Source organism: Canis aureus, chromosome 23, assembly GCF_053574225.1.
Source record: "Canis aureus isolate CA01 chromosome 23, VMU_Caureus_v.1.0, whole genome shotgun sequence".
In the NCBI taxonomy this organism is placed as follows: domain Eukaryota; kingdom Metazoa; phylum Chordata; class Mammalia; order Carnivora; family Canidae; genus Canis; species Canis aureus.
Window position 1 is genome coordinate 36,320,374 of NC_135633.1, and position 15,936 is coordinate 36,336,309.

Sequence of the window (15,936 nt, forward strand, 5' to 3'; positions counted from 1 at the left end):
GGGAAGTTAAGAGGCAGGAAGCCTCCTCTATTTTTTAAAGGCTGACAAATGGCTTCATTAGACAGGCAGGATATTAAACCGAAAGGGTCCATCTCTGTCCTTTTTACACACAAACACTTTCAAAAAAACTGTGTACATATTTATATGCAATCTCATTTCAGGTAAAAGTACTGCTCATGGAGAACAGCAAATTGTAGGGCAATTTCTAAAATATGAACTTGCTTTGTAAAAACAATCAAAGCCCCTCCATATCTGTCTGAATTAATATGAGTTTATATGAACATGCAGAAAGTATGAAAGATTCATGCCAGGATGTTACATTGGTAACCTCAAGAGAGTTGCTCTGGCAGGAGTCTGGGAGAGGGTTTTGTTTCTTGAACAGTTTCATTCACCAAACGCAATGGGCATACATTACTTTGGAACAAAAACATTTAAAGACAAAAAAATTTACATTTATTCTTATTTCTTCCCTTATTTATTCATTGATTTATTCATTATCCAACATTTATTGAATCCTTAATGGTGACAATTAAGTCAAGGAAGTTTCTGCTATGTGAACTGTCACACCCGACTCAGAGGTGTGCCGCCTAAACTTGGTTTTACTTCATGGCATTAGTAATGTGGTTCTGTGCTCTATCCTAAAATCCTGTCCTATTTCCTTTTGGAATTAACAGCATATATTAAACTCAAACCATTTGCAGTTAATGCCACCTCTTTTCTTTCTACTTATAGCTATTGCACTAAAGGAAGGGTTGACTCACTTCCGAACTCCTTTGAATTGTGGGTAGCCATTGGTATCAAAAACATGAAATTTAGAGTCTAAAGACAAAAGTTTCAGTCCTAACTTCTTCCCTAAGCAGAGATGTCATGTGAGGTTCCTTATTTGAACCTCAGGATCAGCTTCTCTAAAGTTACCTCTCTTATAAAATGGCTGTTGAGCTCAAATGACAACATGTTTGAAAGTCTTAATAAATTGTAAAGTGATGAGTATGTGTATAGTACCACTTCTCACAAAAAAATTAGTGATTTTGATTCCAAATGACACATGATTATAAGAATTTGCAGATTTCCCCTGGAAACAAGACTGTATAAGTTTGAATGGTGCTCAGAAACTTTAACCCCAAAAGCAATGCCTGACATGTTAGGCAAATGCAGTTTCTTCCCAGTAACCATCATGAGCCCAATTTAACCATTAAGCATATCTGACCTGGTGTAATCGTCTTCAACAAGCATGTGCTTTGGAATCGGTGAGTATCTTCCTGGAGAGATGGGCGGCAGGGAAGTTTTATATTCTAAAGTTCCATTGTTGCCAGAGAGTAGATGGTTTTCCATTGGTGGAGAATAAGCTAAGGGGTGAAAAAAAAAGAAAAGAGAAGAAACCTGTTATGTGGGTGATTCAATGTGTCATGCTATCGTTCTGTTAAAAATAGGAAGACTTTCCTATATGCTGAGGATTTTCTGGTCTCCCAAGAGGGAGGAGTTACTGTTTGTTTGCATTTAATATACACAAGCACATGGTGACCTTTAGAATTGGAAAGATATAATAACATTTATATCTATAAACCCAGTTCGTATAATTAGGTGAGGAGAAGAATTGGAGGAGAGACCCAGACCATGCATTTTCAGAAAGATGATTAATTTTCTTTTGTTCTTTTTTTGTGATGATTAATTTTCTATTGAAATAAAAATGTTAGCTTTGTAATTGCAGAGCTCACATTCTTTTCATATAATTAATATTCAATCATCAAATCTAGGTTTCTAGGAGCAAGTTCTTGTTTAAGACTTTAATCTCAAAGTATGCTGTACTCCCATCCCAGAAAGGCCAAGGACTCTGGCCTTTCTTTTCTAATCCTCCACAGTACTTCATCTCCTTCTTAAATGACTGAAAGCCCCTCCTGCCTGAGTCTCCTGCCTTCCACCCCTCTCTAGAAATCCATTTTATACTTTGAAAAATCCAACTCTGATAAAGCTGTTCCCTTGCTTAAGTCTCTCCATTGCTGCTACTGTGAATATAAACTTCCGTTTGTCATTCTTACAAGATTGATCCATTTTAACATTCCGCTGACACATATCCTACAATCCTCAAAGACAATTCTTTCCAACATTTGTACTTTCATCAGTTACCTAGAATTTCTGTCTCCTAACACGTCTCTGATACTGAAATTTTATCTATTCTTTAAGAAACAATTCAAATGCCACACTTCCCATTAATAGTTTTATGATCTTCCAAAGACAGGTAGTACACCTCTCCTGTGAGTACCCAAAGCACATTTATTTTTACCATTCCCATGTCAGGTACATCTCTCTTACATTGCCAAGTATTGCTGCTATTCATATATTTGAATTAGCCTTCCTTCCAATAAAGGCCAGGATTGCATTTCCTATGTATCCCATATATTACCTTACAAAGTGTCTTACACATATTGAGGCTACTCAATATATATATTTTTAATTGAATAGCAAGCTTTATTTATGTGCTTTTATCTCTTTAACACTGACCTTATTTACCCTTCATGAAGTAGCTCAGAGTCTCAAGGCTGATTTTTCTAAATTCATCCAGTCTGAGAAACTTTGAAAGTTAAAATTCTTTCATATCCTAATGTAAGGCTGATCTCAGCTTACTGCATGCTTGAGAAAAAGACATATTTTGGGGGCAAGTCATTTTTCAAATCATCATTAAGAAAAGCAGTAGCTAATGTAATGGGCAGGTAGCAAAATTATTCAACCTTTAAATTTCTCTCAAGAGAAACATCTAAATCTATGAGAGATTAAATGACTTCCTTAAGACCATAGTATTAATGGTAGATCCTGAAGATATTCGAGTTCTCAGTCTCAGAACTGGTTACCCAAAATTTCAGAATGAGCAAGCTTAGTGATGTAGACAAAATTGACCCTTAAACTCACAAGGAAAAAAAAAAATGCTTCTAAATCTAGTCCCCAAAGACAGAACCTAAGATAAAGTTCTTGCTGACCTATTAAGAAGAGACAGAAACATGGGGCTTATGTAGAAGTGGACTTTATTAGGACTCAACACAGTATCTCATAGTTAATTGTTGCCCTAGAAATACCCACCTGCAACCCACCTCTAGTGCCATAGTGACTGAGAGTTTTCCCTGGCTTCCCTGCCAATATAACATTCAGATAAACATAAGAGTTATGGTGATGGTGACAGAGGATCACAATTCCACTATTCAAGTGCAAGATCCTCTCCCCCAGGAGGGAACACAGTGCTATCTCCTGTCTATTTTGCCAGTTTCTCTCTTTTCTGCTTTGCTACTATATAGATTGAAGTAGGAAGGGGGGATACAATGGCATGAGGACTATCATGTTTTAGGGGCTTGAGAAATAGCATTTAAAACATGTTGCTCTTACATTACCATAATCACACTGTTCACAACATGCATCACTAAGCCTTTCTTAAACAGTGGACTTTCTAACTCATCAGGTGTCCCACCTTTAAAACATTAGTTAAGGCCTCGTAAGGCAACCAGGGAGTGAAGCACAGCACCCCTTGGAACTATTTCCATAAACTAAACAAGAGTGAAGATGCAAGCAGAGTACTTTGCCAAGTTTTACTGAATTCCAGTTTTGTAAACCTGGCAAAGGTGACACTGAGCGTGGTACTTACAGTGAGTAATATCAGGTGGACCATAAGGATCAGTCATATAAATGGTGGTGGGTTTGCCAACTTTTAGATAAACGACATCGGATGTGTTCTTCAGTATTGCTACCGCCTCTTCATGCGTCACTTCTTCTAAACTGTAGTTGTTTACCTGAAAGGAAAATAATATTCAATATTAGAGTTAAATCTATGTGGGTGAAAAGAAATAGGCAAAAAGATATACAAATTAGACCTTATTTAAAGATTAAATTGCAATGATTACAATCCAGTATCTACATCACACTTTGACAAAAAAGATGGATTAATGGCATTAGCCAAAGCAGATAACGTACAGTTGTTGATGCTAAAAAACCAAGCTGCTTCTGTCTTGTTCTATGAGAAAGCAATGTATCATACTGGAAATCAGAATGCTATTTGTGGAAAAGAGGAAGGAGGGGTCAGATGTCTCTCTTATGCTATAGTTTTTCCCATTACAAAAGTAATACATACTCAATGAACTTTAAAAAACTTAAAAAAAAAAACTTAAAAAAAAAACACCATAAAGAATAAAAACTAACCAAAGTCTCCCTATTTGGGATATAGTTCTTTAAGTAATAGCTACCATATTGTACACATTGTTTTAGAACGTACTTTTTAAATCTAGACTGACTGTCAACAATATGACTTTGTTTTCCATAGAGCATTGTGTTGCATAATGCTTTAACCAATCTCCTACTAAAGCATGTTTAGTTTGCTTCTATTTTTTTCTACTATAAATAATGTTGCAAGAAATTTTTCTATATTTGCACACAACTCTGATGATTTATTTAGGATAAATCATACAAGTGGAATTGTTGGACCAAGATTTATGAATATTATAAGCCTTCTGATACCTATTATTTTTAAAAAAAATTTTTTAAAAGATTTTATGTATTTTTTTTGAGAGAGAGAGAACATGAGAGTGTGCACGAGCAGGGGAGATGGGCAGAGGGAGAAGGAAAAACGGGGAGCCAGATGCAGGTCTTAATTCCGGGGATCATGACCTGAGCCAAAGGCACTTGGTTGATACCTATTCTTGAAGTGCCCTACGGAAAGAGGAACAAGTTCACGCTTATACCATCACTATGTGAGAGTCCTAATTCTCCTGCAGCTACACCAAACTTGTTTTTGTTCACTTGAAAAATTATTCCCATCTGAGGTGACTGGGTGGCTCAGATGGTTAAGCTTCTGACTCTTGATTTAGGTTCAGATCATGATCTCAGGGTCAGGAGATCAAGACCTATGTCAGGATCCATGCTGGGTGTGGAATCTGCTTAAGATTTTCTCTTTTGCTGTTGTGCTCTCTCTCCCACTCTCTAAAAAAATAAAAATAAATACAAAAAACATAAAAATTGTTCCCATCAAAATGTTATTTAACAAGTCAATTTTCTAAGGAAAGAATGCTAATATTGCAAAACAGAGCTTTGCAGGTGAGCAAGTTAAAGTGTACCCATTTCTGTCCACTTAACAGCAACTCCTCCATTTTACACCCCGATACAAGTGCAATTCTTACCTCATAGCATTACAGCAATATCTCTGTGGCACTTCTCTTAAATGGTTTTAAAATATTTACAAAGTATTTTAAATACCTAGGTTATACTTATTTAGCTACTATTATTTTAATGGAGTGATTCTTTAGTTAATTTCTGCTGAAAGGATGGAGCATTAAAATAAATGTACCGAAAAGTATTAGATTGGATCCTCTATATATTTTCTGTACTATTTAATTAGTGCTTTAGTCATGTTCTATACATTCCATGTACCGATTAATCCTTGATGATGTAGCCCAAGTTAGGGAATCCGGAAGCAGAGGGAACTAGATCTGACTGATGTGTATGAATGCGGACTGTGAACTCTCCATTAAACTATAGGCTTTCCCCCTGGTTCCTATAGCTCTCTTCTGGACAAGTGGCATTCTCTTACACCCTTTTGTATTTCCAGTATCTAGCACTTGTTCATCCATTGGTCAAATGCATACTTATATGTGTCAGTCATGATTCTACATATTAGAATAATAAATAGTAAGAATGAAAATAATAATCATGGCAGACACTTATATAGTGCTGTATTCACACTGGGCATTATTCTAAGTCATTTACATACATTAACACACTTGAACCTCGTAACAACTTGTGTGGTAGCTGTTGCAATTACTTTCATTTTATAGATCAGAAAAGCATGTCTCTGAGAGGTTACGAAGCTTGCCCAAAGTCATTGATCTTATTGTGATAGAAGCATATTAAATGCCAAACATTTTAGGTCCAGAGACCAAGCTTTTAACTACTAATCTAAATTCCTCTTTCAGATAGAGAAGGTCCCTAGCTCCCTGGAATCTCATATTCTTGTGTGACACAGTTCAAGCTTCAAGCATGTTTACTGAAAATGACTTTGCATGCAGATTCTTAAGTCAACAGAGAAGTCTTTAGACCAGAAAGTAGAAGTTGAGCAAAAAGTAGAGGTGAAAAGTGGGGGATAATGATGGTTTATAATAGTAGTATTGCAAAAAAAAAAAATAGTAGTATTTCAGTTGGTTTTTATTTGGTGACTAGAAAGTGTTGAAACATTGACACAGATTTTAAAAGTTATGCAACAGGTGGTAGGATATTGGCAACAGAACATAGTGATCAAGAGCACATGCTTTTGAATTATGCAGACTAGGATCTGAGTCCTGGTCCTGGTTCTTCCCAGCCATGTGACTTTGGACAATTAACCTAATCTTCTTAGCCTCAGTTTTGACATCTGTAAAATAGGTATGATAATAATTGCTACCTCAAAGAATTATTGATTTAAATGTATTAATCTATGTAAAATGGCAGGAACATGAAAATACTCATTAATGTTAGCCCTTATTACTATTACTATTGTCATCATACATCTCTCTTCTCAGGAAACAGGAATTCTTGGTGAAAATTTTTGCTGAGCATTTTCCTGTAAACATCTGTGAACTGATGAGTTTAATTAGGGTACTGTTGATGAAGCTTCTGTGTGGTCTTTTTAAAAATTCAGAATAGTACAGGATCTGGACCAAAAAGTGCTCTTTTGTGCTGAAATCTTCAAAATGTTTTTCACGAAAGTGGGTTTATTTGGGTTAATTATGTGTGTGCATTATCCTATGAACCCTCAAGATAAAGGGCTTACAGCTGGAGCTGATTGTACACAGAAAGAAGGGACATTACACTGATTGGCTAGTTGCTCTTGTCATTGTTTTTTATTGTCTTTTTTTCTTTTGCATCAAGTATCTGCCTATAATGGTGAACACTGAACAACTGGCCTGATTTCAGAAAAAAATAATGTGCATCTGAATGCAGTGTTTCTGTGGGGTATACTACACAGAGAGGGCCATGTGTGCAGCCTGGCCATATGTTTGCAGTAGGATGAAGGATTGAGGCCAAGCAGAGAGGTTGGAGGTGAGAGCACTCATTTTCTACACCAGAAAAGGGAGCACTGAATTTGAGCATGATGCAGAGAAAAAGAAGGGCAAATCAGCTGAAGAAAGAGGTGCCAAAAAACTTGTAAGAAGGGAGCAGGGTCAGTTTTGGGAGAATCAAATGAGTGCAAACAAACAGATCTGTGACAGTTACTAAGGTTGGAGATGTGGCAGCAGGAGAGTGGTAATAAAGGGGAATGGAAATGTACAGGTGGTGAGATGCTGGCCTTTTCATACTTCTTCAGGAATAACCACATGGTAGTACAAACTAGGAGGTGGACATAAATACTGTCTAAGACATAGTACAAAAAAAGGTGGGAGCTCTAGAAACACTGTAAAAAAATCACAAACTCCACAGTTAACTTTTTAAAAAGAAGACAAAATTTTTGATCAGTAGGTAAGATGAATTAAGAAGGAGGACTAAGTCATGAATAGAACTGTTGAACCACTATATGGTACATCTGAAACTCATATAACACTGTATGTTAACTAAACTGGAAATAAAATTTTAAAAACCTACTAAAATTTTTAAAAATAAAATAATTGAAAAAATGAGACCAATCTAATGTGCTAATATCAATGACCTGAAAATAAATATGCATGAACCAAACACTAAAATCTCTGCAGTACACAGCAACTTATAGCTATAATAAAATTTATTTTAAAAACAGGAACTATGAATAAATAAAAACAATAATAATTAACTTTGGATAATAAATTATCTTCTTATTTTTCATTTTCTCAGCAATGATCATGCATTAGTTATGGGTAAAATCATATTAATGTTATATTTTAAATGAACAAGAAAAAACCTCAAATAAGAACAGAAGCAAAGTGGGGTGCCTGGGTGGCATAGTCAGGTAAGTGCCCAACTCTTGGTTTCAGCTTAGGTCATGATTTCAGGGTCATGAGACTGAGCCCCAAATTGGGCTCCACACTGAGCATGGAGTCTGCTTAAGACTCTCTCACTCTATTCTACATAACAAACCTTATTAAAATAACCCTTACCTTCCATTAGCTAACCCCCTCCCCATATACTTATGTCCCCATATCTTGCTGTCCCTAAAAGCCTAACCCTTTTCCTTTTTCTTGTCACTCTTCTACCAATGTATAGTTCTTTGTTAAGATGCTACATAAGCCCCAAATTCTCAACACCCCTTTGAGATATGCATCAATTTCTTTCATGTGTATGTATGCTGTGCATGTTAATAAATGTTCTTTCTTTTCTCTTGTTAAAAAAAGGGACTCTCTCCCTCTGCCTCTCTCTCTCTTCCTTAAATAAATCTTTAAAAAAGAGAACAGATATAAAGTATAGCAGCTTCATTATGAAATATACATAGTGATGATATGAGATCTCATGAATGATGGAAAATTGGAATGGAGAAGAAGGAAGTTGGTTTCTCATTGCCAGTGAATGGATTTAATTTTTTTTGAAATAATAGCCATATTTTATACCTAGATGTTTCTATAAACGAAGGTAACTTGGCATAAATTTTAAATGTAGCATTACATATGGTTTCAATTCCTAGATTTTAGTCAGTTAACATTTATTGAGCATTATTTTTTTATATGCAAAATAGGGATAATATTAATTTATTTGTTGGGTTACTTGTGTTTAGGAGAAAGGATGGATACCATGAACATGAAGAGGCACTGTATAAGATAGAGCAGTATACAATTGGTCATCAAACATCACAATCAGACACAGTGCTTTTGCTAATCCTGCTGCTGAAAATAGCTCGTTTGAAAACAATCACTCCCTACCTTCTACAATATTTTCACAATGCCTCTTTCCTGCTTAAGGACTGATCTTCTAAAAGGCAAGGATTATATTGTTCTTTTTATTTTTTTTTAAACATTGGAGTATAGTTGACATGCAGTGTTACATTAGTTTCAGGTGTTCAACATAGTGATTCAACAACTTTTTTATCATAAGCATAGCCATCTGTCACCATGTAACACTATTAAATATCATGGACTATATTCTTTATGCTGTACCTTTTATTCCCTGCCTATTTTACTCATTCCATAACTGGAAGCTAGTATCTCCCACTCCCCTCCATCCATTTTACTCATTCACCATCTCTTTAATTAGAGTGTTTTCATCTTTGTAGTCCCCTGATTCACTATAGATAATAGGCACTTAATAAATGTTGAAACAATTAGCTAAATAAATTAAAAATAACATTCCAAAGGAAAAGCTATCAAAATTCCCTATTTTATAGGACGAAGGAAGCATTTATGTTGAGTGTCTAGTTTACGTTTTTGTGGAGTCAGAAAGGATAAGAAATGAAGGTCATTCAACAACACACATTTATGGGATACTCACGCTGTGGCAGGCATGGAATATAAGGATGAAAGGCTGGTACAGAATGGGTGTAGTGAGTCACATCAGATTATAAAAGACACGATCAAACTTTCAACAGTGTGAATTTCTTTTTCCTCCATTAATCGTTGATGTATTTCTTAAAACTTTATTCCATATATAGAGACAGAGCAAGTAACAATGATGTTTTGACTGACTTTTCTAGCTTCCTCTATATCAGTGGTCACCCAAATGGACAATATAGGAACCCCAGGGCAACCCAAAGGTTAGAGGCAGAATTCTGTATCTGAACTTCTATTAATATTTATCACACTGATTTTCATCTATTTTTATGTATGTTTTAAAATGTGCATCATGTATTGTTAGCATAGTGATATATGTATGCAATATAAAGTAGGGAAATAAACATATATTAGAGGCAACTTTCTGTGTATACTGATAGAATGTGCTATTAAAATAATTTTTAAAACCACTGCTCTGTAGTAGACATCTATATATATTAACTATAGAGCAAATTCTATAAACAGAGTTAAACTGGATATAAGCAAAAGAAATAACAATATAATAGAAAGCTTTAACCTTCAAATAAATATGTCACTGCAATTGCACTGCATTGTAATTTTATTACATTTGAGAAAAATTACAACCAAGTCCAAAAAATAATTAACCAGACTTTTTTTTCCCCTGGTGCTTCAGAAAGTACTCTAACTGCAGGGGACAAAGTTTGAAGGGTGAACTAGTTCTGAATGCCTTTCAGCCCATTCTTGAAAAATATTAAATGATGCTGTACTGGCTTGATAGAAGGAGCATTACTACCAAAGTCACCCTCAGGAGAAGCAGTGGAGCAGCAGAAGAGCAGGTTAGAATGTGATTAGATCAAGGTAGGACTGTGGTTCTTAACCTGGCTACACACTGGAGTCACCTGGAAGACTTAAAAAAATTTTTACAAACGAAGCATGGTGCCTACTTCCAAGACTTTGATTTGATTATTCAGGGTTGATTGAGGCCTGGGCATCCAGAGTGATCAAAAACTTACCATGAGATTCAAATATGAAAGCAGGATTAAGAACCAGAAGGGCTGATAAACTGGTAGAGGACATGTGGTATTAGGACATTGACATCTAAGTCTGAATCTGACTTCACAATTGATTAGTTATGCCATATTAGAAATCCCTTTGTTATCTCTGACTCCAACTTTCTCTTCTGGAAAATAAGAATAACAGTAATGACTGCTCTATCTATCCATCTCTCATGGGTTGCAGTGGGTACTGCAAGTGGAAACCTCTTTTGTGTGGAAGCAATGTGCTGGTGGTAGGAGTGAGCTATGTGCAGAGAGCGTTACCGATTTCAGTTCTTATCTAAGGTCAGTCCAACAAATGAGAGTGGTTTCAAGTTCTGTTCATTATTCAGCAATTTCTATATATCTGCGTTGTCTTCAAGGTGATTTTCTTATTAATATTTGGGTGAAGCTAGGCAGTTATGTAAATCACCAAAAAGAATAGTTTTGGTGCTAATAACTAATACTTATTTACAAAATTACATTATTTCTGCTCACAATCCCTAAATCCACTTAATGTCCTTACCACAGGATATTAATTTTGAAATAAAAATAAGCATCACTTGCACACAGCACAGAGAATATTCCACTGAACACTAGTTCTAGGTGCTTTATAAGCATCACTTTAAGCAAAGGGCTCCATAATGAAGTATATTTGAGGATTACAGTGTTCAAGTTAAATTAGTTCCTTGACTACAAAACTTCACTGACCCTTTAAAATACTAAATTCATTGAAATCTGTAAGAGAGGTGAGATACAGGCTGTAGAATTTCCTGAACTTAGTTGACTTTTTGATGTGACACAGTAATGAGATTAATATTTTAAAACAGCCTTGGGAAACACTGATCTAAGGCACTGTTGCCATGGTATAGAGGCTAAAGCAGAAGACCAAAGATGTACATGACTTGTCCAAGGTCAATTAGGTCAAATTAATTCTGGCTGCCTGGGACTTGAATTAATTCTGGCTGCCTGTCTCTGAGCCCACTGCATTTGCATTTCACTTCAATGCTTTTCTTACCTTCCTCCTTATCTACTGCGTCCCTTTAAGGAAATAAAAATATAGACTTAATCTTTGTAAAAAAAGACTATAAGCTTTCGATCACAATGTGACAAAGGTTTTGACAATTAACAGCTCACATTATCCCTGTAGAAAAGACAGTCAGATGACCCTGGATTCAGTTTCTTTTCTGTGTAGAAAAGAAATGAGGATGATCATATTTCTTTTCTTTCTTTTTTCTTTTTCTTATAGGAGTTCAATTTGCCAACATATAGCATAACACTCAGTGCTCATACTGCCAAGTGCCCCCCTCAGTGCCCATCACCCAGTCACCTCAACCCCCCGCTGACCTCCCCTTCCACTACCCCTTGTTCATTTCCCAGAGTTAGGTGTCTCTCATGTTTTGCACATTTCTGTAATATATGTGGCCGTAGGTATTATCTTGATAGGGCTTAATAAAAACCAATGTGTAGAAATATATGAATGAATTTTAAAATTATCAATGCTGTTAACCTCTGATATCTGTCTGAAGGAATCAAGGCCAGAAATTAATGTATTTAGTGTTAGATTACAACACTAAACTACTGGTATGATCCATAAAAATCAGATGTCATTGTCATTTGACAAAATTAAAAGCCCCAAATTCTACTGAATAAGTGCCATGTGGCAGGAGAGTTAAAAATATTATTTTAATAAAGAGAACAAATACCATGCATCTGGATGGGCCATGAAACATCAGAGAGGACTGATGTAAAAGTCATTTTATTTGAAATGCTGAGAGTCTTAGTGCAAAGGTGATAGGCCGGGCAATTTTTTCCTTATTGTAGAATAAATGTAAAGGTCAGATGCTACAATATTGCCTGTGGTTTTAGAAGTGGGGAAACAACATTCTAAGGAATCAAAAGTTTTGTTAAAAGGGTGTTCTACTTAGAGAAGTTAAGTGGATATGTGGTAAAATTGACTGCAAGAGTGAGAGAAAATGTGCAAAACATCTTAAAATGCTGTGAAGTAGAAAAGTGGCAAGACATAAGTTTTCAAACAAACATAGAAGAGCAATTAATTTTCGCCTTTCTGTCTCTAAGGGACAGAGGTGTGAAGAAAGCAAGAAATGTATACAGAAATGTATTTTGATACAATATTAAGAAAAAACAAATCCAATGATGGCTAGTATCTAAGGGGGAGCTTCCAGGAGGAATTAAGTTCATCTTTAGTGTGTTCTAGCAGAGGTGAGGGGCTACTTCACGTTGCCTTTTTGTGGATTTTTATGTACCAAATAAATTGGGATAAGATAACATCTAAGATAGATATTTTTCAAATCTGAGTTATAAGAAGGACTTAGGGGAAAAAAGTACCCAGCAGATATGGCATGAGGAAATTAATGGAGTTTCATTTTAGACCAGTTTGCTTACAGAACTATGAATGAATAACATATAGGGGAACTTTTCCTAAGAGGTGAGAGGAGGGAGTGGTGTAAATTGCTTTAGAAAGAAGAATAGCTATTTAGAGAAAAATATACGGAGTGCAGAACAGCTGGTAAATCACGGAATCTAAATTATTTGTACTTCCTTTGGGGGAGGAGAGTGGAAGAGGAGAAAGATAAAGATGATGTGAATGCAGGGTAATAAAGAGAAAAGGAGGTGGAAAGGAATGACAGAAGGAGAGCATTAATAAATATTGTTGGGTTGAAGCAAGATAATTGGTCCTTTGGGGTGGCTTCCGTGATTTTTTTATTCTTTTCCTCAGCATTATTTTTCTTTCAGAATATTATAAAATGAATCATTTCCTTTCATTTCTAGATTCAGTTTGGCAGTTGCCTTGGAAGTACTAATTATGTTTTCCTTACATAAGAGAGGAGAGACCTATTATTGTTGAAGGTTCTTTTTTTTTTTTTAATAGGCTTTAAAACTCAAAATAGTTAAAGATTATGTCTCAGCTATTTTTGAAATCATTACATGTAGAATGAATATCAAGAAAATGGTAATGGAAAAATAGCATGGTGCCTGGAAAATCCTTTGACAGAATTACTTACAGTTTGAGTTTTTTTTTTTTTTAAGAATTTTAAAATAAAGCTAGAAATTTAAATGGAACTTCAAACAATCAGCAGAAAACATCTAACATAATATTAAATAGCAGCAGTTAAAGAAATACCAAAAGAGTTGTCTACAACCAAACTCTTACAGAACAATGAGTTAAAGTTCAAATGTGTCATTATGGCAGCTATTAATTTAGAATGAAACTGTCCTCTTCATTTTTTTCAAATTTCATGTTATGTAAAAGATAGATATCACAGTTTATTTTATTCCTAAATCAACAAATAATAAAGTTTATATTTTTGAGAGAAGTGTTAGGTGTTATACCTCAATAATACTTTTCTGGTTCAGAAGACACTACATCATAAAAAACAACTTTCACATCAAAGGCAAAAAACAAAACAAAAAAACCCAGTAAACAAACAAAAAAAATGGATAGTGTCTCAAGAATGAAAATGGTAGTTCTCCTTTTCAGCATAGTCTTATTGCTAACAATAGTGTATTGCATACTTAAAATCTTCCAAGAGGGTAGATCTTATGTTAATTGTTTTCACCACACACAGCACGAAATAATAATAATAATAATAAATAATAACAACAACAGGAGTGAGAGGAAACTTTGGAAAGTCATGAATATATTTATGGCATTGATAATGGTGATGGTTTCTTAGATGTATACTTAATATCCAAACCCATGCAGCTGTACACATTAAATATGTTAAGCTTTTTTTTTTTTTAAAGATTTTATTTATTTATTCCTGATAGACAGAGAGAGAGAGAGAGGCAGAGACACAGGCAGAGGGAGAAGCAGGCTCCATGCCAGAAGCCCGACGTGGGACTCAATCCCGGGACTCCAGGATCATGCCCTGGGCCAAAGGCAGGCGCCAAACCGCTGAGCCACCCAGGGATCCCTATGTTAAGCTTTTTATAAGTCAACTATACTACAACTATACTAACTACAAAATGGTTAGAGAGAGAGAGAGAGAGAGAGAGAGAGAGAGAAAATGATTTCAGGTGGTAAAGAAGCCAAAACTCTTAGTTGCTATTTTGAATGAAGTCATTAATGCCACATTTTTTTGCCCATCCAGTTTGATCATACATTTTCTCCTGACAGAGTCCCTTCCTGAGTAGTGGTTATGGCCTGGGACATGGTAGATATTCATCATATTACTTGTTAACTAAAGGAATTAATGAATGACTGAATGAAAACTAAAAAAAAGGAAGTAAGAATTGGTTGACAGATTCTACGAAACAAATGAAAGATCATGCTTGGTGGTTATAAGCCTGGATTTTTAACTATATGACCATGGGCAAGTTAATAAACCTTTTTAAGCCTCAGTTCCTTTTTGCTTACATAAAAAAGACTGTTATGAGAAATTATATTACATTAGAAAAAAGCACTTTTAAAAGTACACGGAACATAGCAAATGCCAAACAAATATTAGTTATCAAGATTATTATAAAGGTCTTATTCAGATAATGGAATACCAAAGTCATTGACAACTATGAAACTAGACCAATGTGACTAAAGATAAACTGCCTAAAGGCCAGGGAAGTGGGCACAATGCACTTTGAGGTTTACCCTGCAAAGCTTGCACATGTCATAGAAATTACTATTCTGCTGAGGATATAAATTGATCTTTTCCAAACACTTCTTACAAGTATTGGAGATAATGGCTCCTTGCAGAGATTAGAGGCTGTGGTTTACAAGAGCAGACATATGATTAGATATGAATATACTTCTACTTGGGAGCTCTCTTCTATTAATTTCTATTAATTTTCAGTATTTATTTATTATCCTGTAGATTTGGTAAATCGTAAATGAAGATAAGGTAGTTTTATTAAGTGCAATTCCAAATTTGTACTGTTTATGTGCTACCTTAACTTTGTTTTATTTTATTCTAGAACTCCATGGCTTGGAAAGGTCAGCCATGTATTAATGTGGTTAGTCATTGTCCACGGTTTCTGAAGCATGCAGCTGGCAAATAAAATAGCTGTTGTTTCAACCCTGTCTGATGGGGGAGGAGGAAGGGATCCATTTATACATGTGATAGAACTCAGATTATGAATTCTGGGAAATCAGGGATTGTTTACACTACTGTATGGGTTGAACAAGGGATCAAAGGGAGACATAGAAATGTACATATCAATAAACCAGACAGTGAAGTTCTCTTTGTTATGCAAAGCCCACCTTCAGCAGTCTGGATGTGACATTCTCTCTGGCTAATAGGTCACTCTGGAAAACCAACATAATCTGTGTTTTGTTGTATCTGTGAAAACTAGTGGAAATTCAGATTTGTTTTTAAAATGCCAACAAAGCAGATATGATTGTACATGTACTTTTGAAATCTCCCACCAGAAAATCTTCTCTCCCTTCTTTTCTATTTCTACCTGTGATCGCTGTTATGACCTGAATGTGGCCAGCCCCCAAATTCATGTGCTGAAGCTTTACCCCCAAT

The 15,936-nt window shown here is 35.4% G+C and overlaps 1 protein-coding gene across 30 annotated transcripts in view; it reads right to left on the bottom strand.

Moving 5' to 3' along the window:
- The window catches only part of DLG2 (discs large MAGUK scaffold protein 2), a 1,979,996-nt gene that overhangs the window by 469,739 nt on the left and 1,494,321 nt on the right, over positions 1 to 15,936 (bottom strand). For all 30 annotated transcript variants that reach the window (XM_077867259.1, XM_077867261.1, XM_077867262.1 and 27 more), the window contains 2 exons: positions 3,629 to 3,773; positions 1,208 to 1,346 (listed from right to left, as the gene is read on the bottom strand). In XM_077867259.1, the coding sequence (XP_077723385.1) occupies positions 1,208 to 1,346; positions 3,629 to 3,773 (284 nt within the window). The remainder of the gene's footprint in view (positions 1 to 1,207; positions 1,347 to 3,628; positions 3,774 to 15,936) is intronic.